The sequence below is a fragment of the Oncorhynchus masou genome, chromosome 31 (assembly GCF_036934945.1).
Source record: "Oncorhynchus masou masou isolate Uvic2021 chromosome 31, UVic_Omas_1.1, whole genome shotgun sequence".
Classification (NCBI taxonomy): Eukaryota; Metazoa; Chordata; class Actinopteri; order Salmoniformes; family Salmonidae; genus Oncorhynchus; species Oncorhynchus masou.
Genome location: NC_088242.1, coordinates 27148831 through 27168257, shown reverse-complemented (window position 1 = coordinate 27168257; position 19427 = coordinate 27148831). Strand labels below are relative to the sequence as shown.

At 43.9% G+C, this 19427-nt stretch overlaps 1 protein-coding gene across 1 annotated transcript in view; it reads right to left on the bottom strand.

Annotated features, from left to right (window-relative positions):
- LOC135523712 (histone acetyltransferase p300-like) overlaps positions 1–19427 on the bottom strand; it is a 57352-nt gene that overhangs the window by 36523 nt on the left and 1402 nt on the right. The window contains 11 exon segments of the mRNA XM_064950553.1: positions 1317–1394; positions 1772–1859; positions 2114–2231; positions 12559–12693; positions 12860–12965; positions 13581–13820; positions 15050–15163; positions 15333–15633; positions 15806–15985; positions 17453–17940; positions 17943–18044. Coding sequence (XP_064806625.1) covers positions 1317–1394; positions 1772–1859; positions 2114–2231; positions 12559–12693; positions 12860–12965; positions 13581–13820; positions 15050–15163; positions 15333–15633; positions 15806–15985; positions 17453–17940; positions 17943–18044 — 1950 coding nt within the window.

The window sequence follows — 19427 nt, the reverse complement described above, 5'->3', positions numbered from 1 at the left end:
TATTGGTTAACATGAAGTCCTATGAGTGCCATCTGATGATAATCAAAGGTTAGTGATTCATTCTCTATATTTCTGCTTTTTGTGACTCCTCTCTTTGGCTGGATGCGTTTGACTAGGCTCTGACCTAACATAATCATATGGTGTGCTTTAGCTGTAAAGCCTTTTTGAAATCGGTCATGATGGGTAGATTAACAAGAAGTAAAGCTTTAATTTGGTGTACTGCACTTGTGAATGTATGGAAGTTATATTTGTAAAAAATATTTTTGAATTTCGCGCTCTGCCTTTTCAGTGGAATGTTGTCGCTGAAAACGGAAACCCTAGCCGTAAGAAGTTAAGGCACACCTGTTAATTGAAATGCATTCCAGGTGACTACTTCATGAAGCCAGTGGAGAGAACACCAACTGTGCAAAGCTGTCAAGGCAAAGGGTGGCTACTTTGAAGAATCTCAAATATATTTTTGTCTAACACATTTTTGGTTACATGATCGTGTTATTTCATAGTTTTGATGTCTTCACTATTATTCTACAATGTAGTAAATAGTAAAAAATAACAACTCCTGAATGAGTAGGTGCCCAAGCTTGACTGGTACTGTATATCAAACCATTTTGAAATTTAGACACCGATGTCACACATTGGCCCCTTTATTTATAGAAATACCCATATACAGCAGTCACGATAACAGATGAAAACTCTCGGATGGTGGAAGGGTCAACATTTGACCATGAGGTATTCCAAGACGGGTGAACAATAGGTTGAGACTTGCACTGCGCTAGATTCTGCACACCATTTGTTGTTGATGAAGAGACATACCCCTCCTCCTCTGGATTTCCTTTAATCCAATGTCCTGTTCACTCGGGGAATGGATAATCCATCAAGTTGGAAAGCCACGGGGGTACCTTGTCCGAAACCCATGTTTCAGAAAACAGACTTCAACAGAATGGAGGGAAGTGGTGGCTGGTTTTCCCTTAGCATTAGTCTCACCAGGACGCTGCTCTCTTGCCTCTTTTTAACCCACATTTCCTCTTGGGTAGCCTGAAGACTGGGTTGGAGGTACACAAAGAACCCAAAGCAGATGAGTCGATGTCAGAATTGAAGTTAGAAACTGACGATCTGACGTCCAAAAGTTCTTGTCAATCATAAGAACTGATAGCGGATACATTCCGTAAAGAAGATAAACACCAAAAGGAATCACAAAATAGCAGTTGTTTCGGAGCTTGCAAGACAGCAACCATACAGTGCCAGCTTAAAACACAAACCAGCCCAGTAATGTTGTGTCTCTGTGTGGCAACCCCCCTCTCCTGGCCCCATGGACTCACCTGCCGGATTCTGCATCCTAGTCACCATCTGGTTGGGTCCACTGGGCCGCACCAGAGAGGGGTCAGGGAGGGGACCATCTGTAGGAGTGCAGAGGTGAGAAGATGGAGATAAGGAAGAGAGGATGTCTTGCTGTTATCGCACTACAAAGCAGGGGTAGGCAACTAGACTCAGAAATGGGACGAGTTATGTCCGAGCAGATGGTCAGGTGGCCAGAACATAATTATACAAATTTGTACCCAGCAAAATGACCACAAGTCCAAAACTAAAACGTATTTGAAAATAACATCATACCTTGATTACATTGAGACACGATCACCTCTTTATTTGTAGAAATACTTCAAACAGATTTCCTGAATTATTCTAATTTTGCTGAATTCTTGGCGATTTAGTATTTTTATGTCCCAAAACTGTTCTGTAAAATTACATGTGCGCCCTGATGTAGACATCAACATACCCTGCTTTTGGAGCCGCGTTCGCCTCTTCTCCTCCAATTCCTTTTGGATCTTATAGATCTTCTCAGCCAACAGGTGGTAGTACTCCGCCTGGGAAGAGGAATCAGAAATTAAGAAAGCGTGAAGGAGACAGTGAGGTAAATGAAGGTTAGAGAGAGAATGATAGAAGAGGGATCATTTTGAGAAAGGGAAATTGTGTAAAGGAGAGGGGGAACATTAGAACATAGGAATAGACAAAACAATACAGTAGTTTATTTTTATTCCAGGCAGTAAGTATGGTCTGAAGTTGGTCCCACAATCAGAAATTCAGTAAAAGAGCATCTTTACTCAGTGTAGCAGCTTACCCTGCTGTTGGCTGACTCATACATGTCCCCCTCCACCTTCCTAGCGTACGCCACCAGGTTCTCCATCCGCCGGTCTTTCAGAGCAGCGGGGTCCGGGGTCGGGAAGATGGCTTGCACCCTACACAGAGAAACAGACATTATGGAAACTGGGGGTGGATATGTGAACGAGAGTACGATGTAATGCAAATTTCAGTTAAAATAAACCCTTAACTTTTATTTTTTTCCACTGAGATAATCCTTCTAGAGGAAAGTTAGAGGAGATAGAACAGTGAAGTGTGTTGTAAGCGGACTGAATCACAGCTTGCTGTGTCTGAGCTGGTTGACAGTGGTGAACGTGATGAGTGTTTGTCAGTCTGTTTTCTATAGTTGTACGCTGCATGGATCAGAGGATGTGAGTTTACTGTGAAACTGTGGCCTGTTCCTGCCAATTGCCACACTCCCTCAAAACTTGAGACATCTGTGGAATTGTGTTGTGACAAAACGGCACATTTTATAGTGGCTTTTGGTCCCCAGCACAAGGTGCACCTGTGTAATGATTGTTCTGTTTAAATCAGCTTCTTGATATGCCACACCTGTCAAGTGGCTAGATAATCTCGGCAAAGGAGAAATTCTCACTAACAGAGATGTAAACTAATTTTAGCACAAAAGTTGAGGAATATGCTTTGTGAGTGTGGGATCTTCAATTTCAGCTCATGAAACAAATACAATTTTATTGGTCACATTCAGATGATTAGCAGATGTTATTGCGGGTGTACTGAAATTCCTGTGCTTCTTGCGTCGACGGTGCAGAAAGATCTAACAAAATACACAACATATACCCAACAACACATCTAAGATGGTATGAATTAAGACTATATACACACACACGAGCGATGTCAGAGTGGAACGGACTAAGATACAGTAGAATAGTATAGAAAAACAGTACATACGAGATTAATAATGTTTACATATCTGGCATTACTCAAAAGACTAATGTTACATTCCTTAAAATGGCCAGTGATTTCTAGTCTATGCCAATAGGCAGCAGCCTCTAATGTGCTAGTGATGCCTGTTTAACAGTCTGGTGGCCTTGAGATAGAGGTCTCTGTACCAGCTTTGATGCGCTGTACTGACCTCGCCTTCTGGATGATAGCAGGGTGAACATGTAGTGGCCCGAGTGGTAGTTGTCCTTAATTCTCTTTTTGGCCTTCCTGTGACATCGGGTGCTGTAGGTGTCCTGGAGGGTGGGTAGTTTGCCTCTGTTGATGCGTTGGGCAGACCGCACCACCCTCTGGAGAGCCCTGAGGTTGAGGGCGGTGCAGTTGCCGTACTAGGCAGTGATACAGCCAGACGGGATGCTTTCAATTGTGCATCTGTAAAAGTTTGTGAAGGTTTAAGGTGACAAGCCAAATTCCTTTAGCCTCCTGAGGTTGAAGAGGCTCCGTTGCACCTTCTTCCCCACACTGTCTGTGCGGGTGGACCATTTCAGTTTATCAAATGTGTACGCCTAGGAACTTAAAGCGTTTGACCTTCTCTACTGCTGCCCCTTCGACATGGATGGGGGGGGGGGGGGGGGGGGGTGTGTTCCCTCTGCTGTTTCCTGAAGTCCATGATCATCTCCCTTGTTTTGTTGAAGTTGAGTGAGAGGTAATTTTCCCGGCACCACAATCCCAGAGCCGTCACCCAATCTCTGTAGGCGGTCTCATCGTTGGTAATCAAGCCTACTACTGTTGAGTCGTCTGCAAACTTGATGATCGAGTTGGAGGCGTACATGGCCACGCAGTCATGGGTGAACAGGGAGTACAGGAGGGGGCTGAGCCACGCAGTCAATAAACATAATTCTTACATAGGTATTCCGCTTGTCCAGATGGAACCAAGGCATAACATGTTGCGTTTAAATTTTTGTTCAGTGTATTGACTATTTGTCTAGCAACTCAATTTTCCAATGTTCTTACAGTGGTGGCAAAGCATTGGGCATGGCGAACTTCTGACCCCCCCAAAAAATATAGGCCCTCTTGGCCGCAGACACAATGTTGCAGTTTTTAAAGCATTTTTTCTTGCAATTCTTCACATTTTGCCATGTCCTTATACATGGCATGAGCCATCTGAGTGACTCAAATATTATAAAAATCAATGGGGTCCCAATGCCATGACATTTTTCAGGTTCTCGGCGAGTCTAGTTTTTATTTAGGTGATTGTTAGTTCTAAGATAACAAACAGCTCCTTTATCTTTTCTACATACTTTATATCTGGTTTAAGTCATTTTTTTTTTTAAGGACACCGATAAGGTTACCGTTCTAAAAAGTATTACATTTAATTTTTTATTTAAAAATGTGACCACTGGCGCAGTTTCCCTGTAACCCCCAGTACCTTACAGGTTGCCCGTGTTGTTGGTCCTTTTGGCTGTAGGAATATGACAATATTTCCACAGGAAAGTACAATTACATAAACTTTCCAAGTGCTGGTAGTGAATTCAGATTTCTATCACCTGAAGCATGTGCACAAGTTAACACCTGCACAAGACTCCGACATCCTTGCAGAGCTCGTGCACATGTTCCATGGTTCTGAGCAGGCTTCAGGTGATAGAAAACGAAAAGCACTACCAGAGCACATTCCTAGCGCCAAAAGGACCAACCGCACAGACAAACAGTGAAGTATGTTAAAATATAATTTTATTCAACATTTTGGCTTGTAGTGGTCTGCCCATGTAGAATACAACGCAATTCAAAGTCAGGTTTCCAGGCAAGCTCTCCCAGCTTGGTGGTGTCTATTAAATGGCAAATACAGACAGTCCACCCTCAAAACACTACAATTACTAGGGACTGTTTCATTCTGCAGTGAGTGTACAATCTATTGCTACAGTTGAAGTCTACATACACCTTAGCCAAATGCATTTAAACTCAGTTTCACAATTGCTGACATCTAATCCTTGTAAAAAAAATGTCTGTCTTAGGATTACTGCTTTATTTTAAGAATGTGAAATGTCAGAATAATAGTAGAGTGATTTATTTCAGCTTTTTCTTTCATCACATTCCCAGTGGGTCAGAAGTTTACATACACTCAATTAGTATTTGGTAGCATTGCCTTTAAATTGTTTTACTTGGGTCAAATGTTTTGGGTAGCCTTCCACAAGCTTCCCACAATAAGTTGGATGAATTTTGGCCCATTCCTCCTGACAGAACTGGTTTGTAGGCCTCCTTGCACGCACACGCTTTTCAGTTCTGCCCACAAACTTTCTATAGGATTGAGGTCAGGGCTTTGTGATGGCAACGCCAATACCTGGACTTCGTTGTCCTTAAGCCATTTGTCCACAAGTTTGGAAGTATGCTTGGGGTCATTGTCCATTTGGAAGACCCATTTGCGACCCAAGCTTTAAATTACTGACTGATGTCTTGAGATGTTGCTTCAATATATACACACATTTCCTTCAAGTGGCCATCTATTTTGTGAAGTGTACCAGTCCCTCCTGCAGCAAAGCACCCACACAACATGATGCTGCCAACCCGTGCTTCACAGTTGAGATGGTGTTCTTTGGCTTGCAAACTCCCCCTTTTCCTCCAAACATAATGGTCATCGTGGCCAAACAGTTCTATTTTTGTTTCATCAGACCAGAGGACATTTCTTCAAAAAGTTTGTTTGCAACTGCACATGGAGGGGGGGGGCAAAGCATAGTCTGGCATTTTTTAATGACGGTTTTGGAGCAGTGGCTTCTTCCTTGCTGAGCAGCTTTTCGATATAGGACTTCCTTAACTGTGGATATAAATATTTTTTCCTCCAGCATCTTCACAAGGTCCTTTGCTGTGCTTCTGGGATTGATTTGCACTTTTTGCACCAACGAGCGTTCGTGTCAAGGAGACAGAATGCGCCTCCTTCCTGAGCGGTATGACGGCTGAGTGGTCCCATGGTATTTATACTTGCGTACTATTGTTTGTACAGATGAACATGGTACCTTCCGGCGTTTGGAAATTGCTTCCAAGGATGAACCAGACTTGTGGAGGTCTGCAATTTTTTTTTCTGAGGTCTTGGCTGATTTGATTTTCTGATGATGTCAAGCGAAAAAGGCACCAAGTTTCAAGGTAGGCGTTGAAATACATCCACACCTCCAATTATGTCAATTAGCTTCTAAAACCATGACATGATTTTATGGAATTTTCCAAGCTGTTTAAAGGCACAGTCAACTTAGTGTATGTAAACTTCTGACCCACTGGAATTGTGACATGGTGAATTATAAGTGAAATAATCTGTCTGTAAACAATTGTTGGAAAAATTACTTGTGTCATGCGCAAAGTAGATGTCCTAACCGACTTGCCAAAACTATAGTTCGTTCACAAGATGTTTGTGGAATGGTTGAAAAACAAGTAAATGACTCCAGTATGTAAACTTCCGACTTCAACTGTATATAATATATTTAGCTACCATTTATAAACCTTGTAAAAAAAATACAAATCAAATAGCCTATCAATTAGGAAAAAAGTAGTCTGCTTGAGGATAAATTCAGGCACAATCTACATTGAACTCAGCAGATTGCCAGGCTAATAGCCCACACAAAAGGGCTGCAATATTTAAAGTAAATTAACATCTGAACTCTAGGGGCAGTATTTCACTTTTGGATAAAAAACGTTCCCGTTTTAAACAAGATATTTTGTCACGAAAAGATGCTCGACTATGCATATAAATTGACAGCTTTGGAAAGAAAACACTGACGTTTCCAAAACTGCAAAGATATTATCTGTGAGTGCCACAGAACTGATGCTACAGGCAAAACCAAGATGAAACTTCAAACAGGAAATGAGCAAAAATTTTTGAAGCGCTGTTTTCCAATGTCTCCTTATATGGCTGTGAATGCGCCAGGAATGAGACCACAATTTCTGCCGTTTCCCCAAGGTGTCTGCAGCATTGTGACGTATTTGTAGGCATATCATTGGAAGATTGACCTTAAGAGACCACATTTACCAGGTGTCCGCCCTGTGTCCTGCGTCGAAATTGGTGCGTAAACCTCAGCTGCAAGTATTTTTCCATTTAATTCAGAGAAGAAAGCAGACTTCCACGAACGATATATCAATGAAGAGATATGTGAAAAACACCCTGAGGATTGATTCTAAACAACGTTTGCCATGTTTCAGTCGATATTATGGAGTTAATTTGTAAAAAGGTTCGGCGTTTTGGTGACTGAATTTTCATTTTATTTTTGGTAGCCATAAGTGATGTACAAAACAGAGCGATTTCTCCTACACAAATAATCTTTCAGGAAAAACTGAACATTTGCTATGTAACCTAGAGTCTCCTCATTGAAAACATCCGAAGTTCTTCAAAGGTAAATGATTTTATTTGAATCCTTTTCTGGTTTTTGTGCAAATGTTGCCCGCTAAATGCTACGCTAGCTATCAATACTCTTACACAAATGCTTGTTTAGCAATGGTTGAAAAGGATATTTTGAAAATCTGAGATGACAGTGTTGTTAAGAAAAGGCTAAGCTTGAGAGCAAATATATTTATTTCATTTCATTTGCGATTTTCATAAATAGTTAACGTTGCGTTATGCTAATGAGCTTGAGGCTATAAATAGGATCCCGGATTGCTCGACGCAAGAAGTTAAAACCTACTCAAAACAAAAAACGTGGATTGACAGCAAACAGGCAAAACGTCAATACAGAGTCAGTGGAGTCGCATTTCAACAGCTCAGACAAAGGGATGCAATGGTAAAGTGGACATACACTTCGGTATGTATCAGTTTGTGGGCCACGGTAATGGTACGTTTCGGTATCTTTATAATAAACTCAGACAAAAAAATACCTTTCCATTCAGAAAAATGGCAGCATGACTGACTAGGCCTGGTTTCTGTCTCTACTGTATGAAATCAAGCATAGAAAAACTAACTATTCTAAGCTTTGACAACCTGTAGCTCGTCATCTCCCAATCCAGAACATAGTGATCCGTCACAGCGAAGTAGCTTTGAGTTGCTCTGGAGGTCCAACTATCAGTGGAGAGAGTTAGATTGAATTGACATCCTTTTTCAATTTCTCTGTGATGTTTCAGAGTTTGGGAATTACTATGCTGCTGAAATGTGAGGGAGGGGACATCGTAACGCGTTTACATTTTTAAAAATCAGGCGACAAAATCCCAAGTCAGTAACCACCGACTAGGACTGCAAGTCTTTGGCTACGAATACCCCCACTGCTTTCATAATTTCTTTGTTTTTCTGAATTTGTCACAAATTGTTGATGGAATACATACTTGTGTTGTGACATTGTGTTTTCGCTAACGAGTGGACTCTGCTTGCTCCAGCTCCACCTGCAAGGGATACGGCCAGGTGATGGCGGCGACACGTTAGAAGTGTTTACACTTGAGTAGCCAACAGTGGCAAAGCAATGCTTGCAGACTGTACTTTGTTAAAAGTCTTCTTATCCTCGTCATCGTATTGAACGCTGAATCTAAAATGTTCCAACACAGAGGATTTAAAAGATGTCGGTGCCTCTTCAAATTGGCTTCCCTCTCTCGCTAGCCATTGTCATGGAGCTGAGAGAGTATTTGTTTTTAGTTTCCCCATTCTTCATGGGGCCCCTTCAGGGGATGTTTCCTACTGAAATGTCATTGCAAATCATCCATTAGTTGTTTATGGGGGGCGGTTTGCGGTCACTAAATTGAGACGTCGCTGTGGAGTAAAGTTTGTCAGCCCTCAGGAGCCCCCTAACATCCACAAGCCGCGCATCTGGTTCTGTGGATCTGAATGTACGACGTGCATGTAGTCTGCTCCGCAATAAGCAAGTTTTGGACATTATAGGAAAATGACAGGTATACCGTAATTCATGTGTGCGTATTGAACCTTAGGAGGTGTACCGAACAGTTTGATAACATACGGTGCACCGTTGCATCCCTAGAGATGTATGTGTCAGGGTCTACAAACAACCAATGATGAGAAAAAGGGAACACCAGCATCGTTGGACTCCGACATCTTGCTCCCGGACAAGCTAAACACCTTCGTCCGCTTTGAGGATAAGAGTCACCGACGCGGCACGCTCCCAAGGACTGTGGGCTCTCGTTCTCCGTGGCTGACATGAGTAAGACATTTAAGCATGTTAAACCTTGCAAGGCTGCATCCCTATCCCAGTCTGCTGTCCTCATTTGCTTCAAGATGTCCTCTACCAAAGAAAGCAAAAAGGTAACTGAACTAAACTATCGCCCTGTAGCACTCACTTCTGTCATCATGAAGTGCTTTGAGAGGCTAGTTAAGATTATATCACCTTCACCCTAGACCAACTACAATTTGCATACCGCCCCAATAGATCCACAGACGATGCAATCGCCATCGCACCACCCTATCCCATCTGGACAAGAGGAATACCTATGTAAGAAAGCTGTTCATTGACTATAGCTCATCATTAAGCTTGGGCCTTGGTTCTGAACCCTGCCCTGTGCAACTGCATCCTGGACTTCTTGATGGGTCACCCCCAGCTGGTGAAGGTATGAAACACCACTTTGCTGATCCTCAACACTGGGGCCCCCACAAGGATGCGTGCTCAGCTCCCTCCTGTACTCCCTGTTCACACATGACCATGCACACCTCAATCATCAACTTTGCAGACAGAACGGTAGTAGGCCTGATTACCAACAATGACGAGGAAAATAACCCCTCACTCAACGTCAACAAAAGGAGCAGATGGTGGACTTCAGGAAACAGAGGAAGCACGCCACTATCCACATCGACCGGACCACGGTGGAGAAGTTGAAAAGCTTCAAGTTCCTCGGATAACACGTCACTGACAACCTGAAATGGTTCACCCACACAGAGAATGAAGGCGGCGCAACAGCCCCTCTGCAACCCCAAGAGCCTGAAGAAATTTGGCTTGGCCCCAAAGACCCTCAGAAACTTTTACAGATGCACAATTGAAAGCATCCTGTATCACCACCTGGTACGGCAACTACACCGCCCGTAACCGCAAGGCTCTCCAGTGCGTGGTACAGTCTGCCCAACATATCACCGGGGGCAAAATACCTGCCCTCCAGGAGATCTACAGCACCTGGTGCCACAGGAAGTCCAAAAAGTACATTAACCACCTGAGCCACGGCCTGTTCGACATGTCATCATTCAGAAGGCGAGATTAGTACAGGTGCATCAAAGCTTGGACCGAGAGACTGAAAAACAGCTTCTCTCTCTCAACTGGCCATCAGACTGTTAATTAGCCATCCCTAGCTGGCTACCACCCTGTTACTCAACTCTGCACATTAGAGGATGCTGCCCTACATACATAGAATCACCCTTTAATAAATGTTTACATAAAGCTTTACGCATTTCATATGTACAGTTGAAGTCGGAAGTTTAAATAGGTTGGAGTCATTAAAGCTCGTTTTTCAACCATTCCACAAATTTCTTGTTAACAAATTATAGTTTTGGCAAGTCGGTTAGGACATCTACTTTGTGCATGACAAGTCATTTCTCCAACAATTGTTTACAGACAGATTACTTCACTTATAATTCACAGTATCACAATTCCTGTGGGTCAGAAGTTTACATACACTAAGTTGATTGTGCCTTTTAACAGCTTGGAAAATTCCAGAAAATTATGTAATGGCTTTAGAAGCTTCTGATAAATGATGTCAGTTAGCCTGAGTCAATTGGAGGTGCAACTGTGGATGTATTTCAAGGCCTACCTTTCAAAAGCAGTGCCTCTTTGCTTGACATCATGGGAAAATCTGAAGAAATCAGCCAAGACCTCAGAAAAAAAAATGTTTGTAGACCTCCACAAGTCTGGTTCATCCTTGGGAACAATTACCAAATGCCTGAAAAGGTACAATGTTCATCTGTACAAACAATAGTACGCAAGTATTAACACCATGGGACCACGCAGCAGTCATACTGCTCAGGAAGGAGTCGCATTCTGTCTCCTCGAGATGAACGTACTTTGGGTTGAAAAGTGCAAATCAATCCCAGAACAACAGCAAAGGACCTTTGGAAGCTGCTGGAAGAAACAGATACAAAAGTATATAGCCACAGTAAAACGAGTCCAATATCAATATGACCTGAAAGGCCATTCAGCAAGGAAGAAGCCATTGCTCCAAAACCACCATAAAAAAAGCCAGACTACGGTTTGCAACTGCACATGGGGGAAAAAATATTGTACTTTTTGGAGAAATTTCCTCTGGTCTGATGAAACAAAAATATAACCGTTTGGCCATGATGACCGTCGTTATGTTTGGAGGAAAAAGGGGGAGGCATGCAAGCCGAAGAACACCATCCCAAACATGAATCAAGGGGGTGGCAGCATCATGTTGTGGGGATGCTTTGTTGCAGGAGGGATTGGTGCACTTCACAAAACAGATGGCATCACGAGGGAAAAAAAAATTAGGTGGATATATTGAAGCAACATCTCAAGACATCAGTCAGGAAGTTAAAGCTTGGTCGCAAATGGGTCTTCCAAATGGACAATGACCCAAGCATACTTCCAAAGTTGAGCCAAATGGCTTAAGGATAACAAAGTCAAGGTATTGGAGTGGCCATCACAAAGCCCTGACCTCAATCCTATAGAAAATGTGTGGGTAGAACTGAAAAAGGTGAGTGTGAGCAAGGAGGCCTACAAACCTGACTTAGTTACACCAGCTCTGTCAGGAGGAATGGACCAGAATTCACCCAACTTATTGTGGGAAGCTTGTGGAAGGCTACCCAAAACATTTGACCCAAGTAAAACAATTTAAAGGCAATGCTACCAAATACTAATTGAGTATGTAAACTTCTGACCCACTGGGAATGTGATGAAAGAAATAAAAGCTGAAATAAATCATTCTCTACTATTTTTCTGACATTTCACATTCTTAAAATGAAGTGGCGATCCTAACTGACCTAAAACAGGGCATTTTTTACTAGGATTAAATGTCAGGAATTATGAAAAACTGAGCTTAAATGTATTTGGCTAAGGTGTATGCAAACTTCAGATTTCAACTGTATATACTGTATTCTTTTCTACTGTATTTTAGTCAATGCCACTCCGACATTGCTCATTATAATATAGCTCTTAATTCCATTCTTTTAGATTTGTGTGCATTGTGAATGGTTGGATACTACTGCACTGTTGGAGCAAGGAACACAAGCAGTTCGCAACACCCGCAACATCTGCTAAATATATGTATGTGACCGATAACATTTGATTTACCTAAGAAGCATTAGGCTCTCGGTCTGCTATGCGCTTTTGAAAACCCGGGTAAGCTCCACTAGTAGCCTTGACCACGGCATTTGTTCACTGACATGCCTTATACCTTCAAATCAGTCACATTCCTGAAGCCCAAGAAACAAACACTTAGCTTCCTACTACATGTGCAAATTAAAAAGGTTTATGAAATTATGGAGGGTTGTTGTCAAAATGTATTAAATGCAGAACCATTTTTCCCCCCATCGATGACAGGCGTATGGGTCCCCAGAGACAAGGTGTTTTTAGGTAACATCCAGAGGCTGTATTGTCCCTCCCAGCCACTTACAGTTTGTGCACCAGGTGGTTCCTCAGGTCCTGGGTGATGTCCTCATGCCAACTCTTCCTCATACCCGCTGCAGAGGGTGGGGTCGCCATGGGCATGGAGCCCATGTTACCCGTCCCACCCGCATCATTCATCAGACTAGAACACACAGAGAGAACAAAATGTGCCTGACTGAAGTGTCAGATCGGTGGATGAGATTTGCAGTTCTGGGACAATTCTATTGCACCAGGCATGCTCAATCAAGTGCAGGTAGAAGTATTTAAGAGAGCAAATAATTATATTTTAAGGCAGGTCTGCTACTCACCCCTGGGAGTTCATGTTGAGGTGGAGCATGGTATCCTGCAGCAGGCTGGCCTGCTGGTTCTGGGGTGAAACACCCATTCCTCCATTCACCCCCATTGGGTTACCCCCTAACATGGTGAAATAAACATTCACACACACGGATTTTCCACAAATAATATTCAACATGGCCTTTTGTTTGTGGTTATGAGAATAAAGTTGTTAAAACATTACTTAGAAGTCAATGATGGAAATTACTCCCATCACACGTTATATTTTCAAGTGACTCAAAAAAAAAGTCCACTACACCAAAATACAGACAAATAAAACGTGTGTGCGTAATTCCCATTAAAGTGGACAAAAGGGGGCGGTTTCAGTTAGGCAAAGCAACAGTGTAACCTTACTATTATGGGCAGACTGGTTACAGCTTCAAAACCCAAGAGGACCATGCACACTCCTGTTGTAGTACATGATTTAAACCAATAATAACACGATTCTCAAAACGGGACTCTTTTCTCTGTATTTTCGAAGGTAAAACACTGGCACTCTCTTTTTAAAGGGGACAGGACACCTGAATATTGAAACATGTAGAACCCGGCCACTTGCTAACCTATGGCATTGAGTCAGATATAAAAAAAAAAAAAATTTTTTTTTAAATACGCCAGATGTTTAAAGGCACAGACTTTGAAATGGGGGTAAAAAAAACACAGTTGTCTAAAAGATAATCAGGTCTACTAACAGCTTACCCATAGGGTTGAGCGGCCTCATGCCCGGCTGTCCCTGCAGACCCTGTGAGGGCAGAGAAGCCTGGTTGGGCTGGCTCTGGATCTGGGTGCCCTGGTAAGTGAGGCCCAGGGCGGCGTAGGCCCTTTCAATTGAGCTGGGGTCGATCTGGCTGGGGGGGTTGAGATTGCCGGAGCTGGGCTGGCCTCCAGGCACCGAGCCCAGGGAACTACCCAGACCTACACCAGCACCTCCTAGCAGAGCTGTAGAGACAGGATTATTAATAAGTGTTCAGACCCTTTATTAGTACTTTGTTGAAGCACCTATGACAGCGATTACAGCCTCAAGTTGTCTTCGGTATGACGCTTCAGGCTTGGCACACCTGTATTTGGAGAGTTTCTCCCATTCTTCTCTGCAGATCCTCACAAGCTCAGTCAAGATGGATGGGGATCGTTGCTGCACATTTATTTTCAGGTCTCTCCAGAGATGTTCGATCGGGTGCAAGTCCGGGCTCTGGCTGGGCCTCTCAAGGACATTCAGAGACTTGTCCCGATGCCACTCCTGCGTTGTCTTGGCTGTGTGCTTAGGGTTGCTGTCCTGTTGGAAGGTGAACAATCGCCCCCGTCAGAGGTCTTGAGCACTCCTAAGATTTTCATCAAGGATCTCTGTACTTTGCTCCATTCATCTTTCCCTCGATCCTGACTAGTCTCCCAGTCCCTGCCGCTGAGAAGTGTCTTCCGTTTGGCCACTCTACAATAAAGGCCTGATTGGTGGAGTGCTGCAGAGATGGTTGTCCTTCAGGAAGGTTCTCCCATCTCCACAGAGGAACTCTGGAGCTGTCAGAGACCATCGGGATGATGGTCACCTCCCTGACGAAGGCCCTTCTCCCCCGATTGCTCAGTTTGGCCGTGCAGCCAGCTCTAAGAAAAGTCTTGGTGGTTACAAACTTCTTCTGGTACCCTTCCCCAGATTGGTGCCGACCCAATCCTGTCTCGGAGCTCTACGGACAATTCCTTCGACCTCTTGGCTTGGTTTTTGCTCTAAAATGCACTGTAAACTGTGCAAACTTATATAGACAGGTATGTGCCTTTGCAAAGCATGTCCAATCAATTGAATTTACCACAGGTGGACAATTTCAAGTCCTATAGCAAAGGGTCTGAAAACTTATGTAAATATTGTATCGGTTTGTTTATTTTTTCATACATTTGCAAAAACATTTTGCTTTGTCATTATGGGGTAGTGTGTGTAGATTAAAGAGGAAAATGTTTCATTTCATCCATTTTAGAATAAGGTGGTAACATAACAATATGTGGAAATAGTCAAGGGGTCTGAACACACTGTACATCCATAGACATTACTTGAATGAGTTAAAACTTGACGGCTCTCTAAACCTAAGATGAGACGCGTACTACTATTACACGAGCCAGCTAACAGACTGAGGGAGAGCGGGGTAGTGAAAAAAGTATTGTTTGATAGGCAGATAGACACTCACACTGCTGGTTCCTCTTGTCCCCGGCATTCTTGAGCGGCAGGCAGACAGGACAGTCGTGCCGCGTACAGTTCTTCCAGTGAGAGATGATCTGTCTGGATGACGCACAGTGAGCCACTAAGGAAGGAGAGAACAAAGGAGCAGAGACAAGCAAAAGAAAAAGGGTGAGAAAAAGATTGTGGTGATTACTTCAGAGAGCTCTTGATGAATATCATACATATCTTAAGTAAAGGTGTGACAGGGAACCATCTTGCAGGTCCATCTATTCTGGGTCTTATCAGCTCACCCTGGCAGGACTTGCCGGCCTGGCAGTGGGTCATGTGGTTGAGGACGTTCTTCATGGTGCGGCAGTGTGGCAAGTTGCACTGGCGCACCTCCCCGTTGGCTTGCTCCCGCCGCTGGCACTTGTGTGCATGGAGCAGGAGTACCAGCTGCTGCTGGATCAGCTTGCGCTTCTCGGGGTCGGCTGTAGGGGGCGCCCCAGCTGCTGCAGACACAGCGGGCCCCAGGCCTCCCTGGGCGTTGGGGACCAACCCTGCAGTGCCTCCGGCTCCACCGCCCACACCTGTGGCAGACTGCTGTGTGGCCTGAGGATAGAGGGGAGGAAGAAGAAATAAAATAATTGAAAATATACAAGTTACTGCAACTGTGAGAGTTTGTTCAGGGTTGGTCAGTGTGGTTGACTGGTACAAAAAAAGGCAGCATCCATGACAGAAGTTTGAAATGATAGGTATGAGACTAGCTAGCTAACTTCCTTACCATGGCAGCCATGCCCTGCATGGGCTGGCTCTTCTTGTCCATGCTGAACTGGGCCAGGCTGTTGGGCATGGAGCCTTTGTTCTGGAGCGGAGGGCCCAGCCCTGCTCCCCCTAGGCCCTGGCCTGCCTGCTGCTCACCATAGGGAACTCCATAGGGGCCTGGGTTACCCGCCATACCCATCTGAGAAGAGGATGGGCAGGGAAATGTATAGAAGATAAGGAGGGACAGAAATGGAAGACCGGAGGGAGGGTTGCCGAGTGTCCACAGGTTTTTGTTTTTTATGCCCTAGAAAACCAGGTGTGGATAGTTCCTTACTAATTAATTACCTTAATCAAGTACATTGGAGGATCGAAAACACGCAGACACTTGGCCCTCCGTGGAATGAGTATGACACTTGTGGTTTTAACAAAGCATACTGGATTGAGAAAAATAGTGAAATAAATTGACATACATTTTTACAGTTTTTATATGCAATGTGTTAGAAAATGTAAGTGTTCAAATCACTTGAATTGTATTTCTTCAGACCGAGAGTAGTCCTGTTAAATGAGCACAACCCCGGGGATATTAATCACTAACAGTGTGAAAAATAGTAATGGGAGAAAAACATAAATCTAGAGTTACATATGGAGATATTATTTTATGGTATATCGTATTGTTCTGACAACACAATATTATTTTTGTGCCAGTTTGCTATACCTGCACCAAAAAGCCAGTATTTGTCCTTCATAGTTTGCTCTCCATCTTTTAAATAGGGAGCCAATTTGTTTTTGGGCACTTATTTCCATGACTGATCAAAACTTGTTCTCATAACTCTCGCTTGACACTCTGCAGCAGTGGTTGGAACATTGAATCGCAATACATATAGAGATTCAAAAGACATATCGGCACCAAAGTATCATGATAATATCGTATCGCAAAGTCTCTGGAAATTCGCAGCACCAGTGAAGACCATTAAAGCTAAAAGAACAACCATCTCCCTTGCACCACAAATCAACTTCTCTGCCACTCCGTTTGCACACCAATTAAAATCAATGACTTCTAAAGAGTGACAACGTACTTATTTTCTAATCAATTAGCAGCAGGTAACGTTGGTGGGTTCAATTCAATCATTAATGATGGATCAGAACAGGCAGACCAATTATCAATCCGCCATGCCACGGTTGCCCCACATTTCATGTTGACATGTTGGAATAAGACCACCACTGATGTGCTTAATTAATCAAGGGCTTCCACGTGGCTCCCAATTTGTAGTAATGTCTGGTTGCTCGCTAGGGGTTAATCGAATGCTTTCATCATTTTGCATACATTCTCCCTCCCCCCCTCCACATGCCAGCCATGCACTCTACTAGTCTTCCTCCTCCCTGACAGAGCCTTTAACTACACAGCTTTAGATCTCTAAAACTCCAATCATTTGAATTGTACACTTTTAAACCTTGATTAAAACATCCTTAATATTTGAACAACAACTGCTCTTTTAACCTGTTTTTGTGAATCAACTGTTGAATTTTAACATTGTGTGGGCAAAAATACACACATGCAGCTTTCTTGGTCAGGGTGGCTTAAAGATGCCCATCTCAATGTCCTTAAACGAAAGAATACGTAAATTAAAAACATCTCTGCTCTCTTGTCTGAAGGTTTCATACAAACCTTATTCAGTGCTCCAGGTTGCTGTACTCTGAGTCCAGCCTGTCCCCCGGCACCCTGCAGAGTCTCAGCCAGCATGTTACTGTTCCCCACCATCCCCTGGTTCGAGAAGCTCATCCTGGGGGATCCGTTCATCACCGCCCCCCCCATCATGGCTTGCTGCTGCTGTCCGTTGCCCTTCTGGGCACCAATCATGCCCCTGTTCATGGCACCCACCATCCCCACCTGCTGCTGCATCATGCTGGCCTGCTGCTGGGGTGAGAGGTGTTGCTGCTGGCCCATGCCCTGGGGCCCAGGGGATACCTTCATGTTCCCCAGGTGGCCCATGCTGGCCCCGCCTGGGCTGCCCACCACACCCTGGCCCTGCTGTGTGGAGGCATGTGGAGCGCCTGATCGAAGGAGCTCTGAGAGCTGCTTGTGCTTGGCCACTGCGTCCTGGCCACCCCCCCCTCCTCCCAGGCCCAGGCCCATTCCACCGCCTCCCCCAGACTGGTGTGCAGCTGGCTGAGGTCCCCTCCGTTGACCAGGCCCAACTCCGAGGAATTGATGAGCTCGTCAGGGAGGTCGTGCTCCAGGTCGAACAATGAGCCAAAATCTGTGCAGGGAGGAAGAAAACATGAGTACATAGAAAGAGAGCAAGAGGGGGATTGTGAACAAGAGGAAAGAGAGAAGTGAAAGGGAGAGAAATAGGGGTGTGCCAGGGTACATTTCTGGCATAACAATAAATGACTAACAAAACCAATTCCAGTGCACTGTATTCAAACAGTCATACATGGTTGCATCAAATGTGGTGGCCAATTGGCATAGCCTGAGAACTACATTTGTAGAATGAGGAGAACCAATGCTTTGAAATTAAGGTGGCCGTTCAAACAGACGCTCTCCCACACACACAGTGGATGGCCTCGGACGATCTGTGCCGGACCGCGAGTGTGATTTAACACGGCGCAGACAGAGCTTTACACACAGAGTGACAGATGGGCCTCAACACTGCGTTAACACCACACAGAGAGCCAGGTTCATAGAGACCCTCTGGACACAGGTCCACCTCCACTGTCATGTTCAGTAGGTAACAAATGGGGAAAAAAACGTCTTGAAACTGAGAAAAACAGGGGGGCAACGGGCAGTTGTCCATTTCAAAACATTTTGCAAAGCTGTGCCAGAGTATTGAACACAACCCAGGGGTAAGACAGAGCGTAACAAAATTATACCAATTGTCAAGAAATAGCTTTTCTTCTTTGTTGTGCTATATTCAGGGATCCCATGCCTTCTAACAAATAAAAAAAGGACCCCCCCACACACACACGCACACACACACACACACTGACACATTGTCAACTGCTGAATCCTTGAGGTGCTCTCAAACAGAAAGCAGTGCATTGTGTCTCACCTGAAGACATAAGTCACTGAAGTTTCTGTAGTGTCCATCCAATTTGCAAATGCAGGCCTCGTATTGATATGCACTGAATATTGGGGTAACATACAGAATGCCTTTTGCAACAATAAAAAATAATAATAAAATAACTAAAGAATTTACGAATTGCTATAGGCCTACAGGACCTTCCTTGGAGAAATTGGACAGCCACAGCATTCTCTTAGCACTACGAGAGAGAAAAATATATCATAAGTGCAGTACAGGCACGGGATTTTTCTGTTATTAAGTACCTTGGGCCGTCAAAGTATTTTGTGTCAAGTGGCTGACTTTAGCATGTACTGTTTGCTAATATATGGGCAGTGGGAGGCAGTAGCTAGCTAGCTATGCAATGACAAAATTAACTAACAGTTTCAAGTCCAATTTCAAACTACTTACTACTCGCTAGCTATTTAGCATCTGCAGAAGGCCATCTAAACATATCACAGTGGTAAATACTGTGGCCCAGTTCTATGTTTTACCACTGCAATGTGACGTTTTTGTATAGGTTGTTAGCCTTAGACCTCCAGTCTCTGCCACACATCTTCAGAAAAACTAGTTAATGGCAAT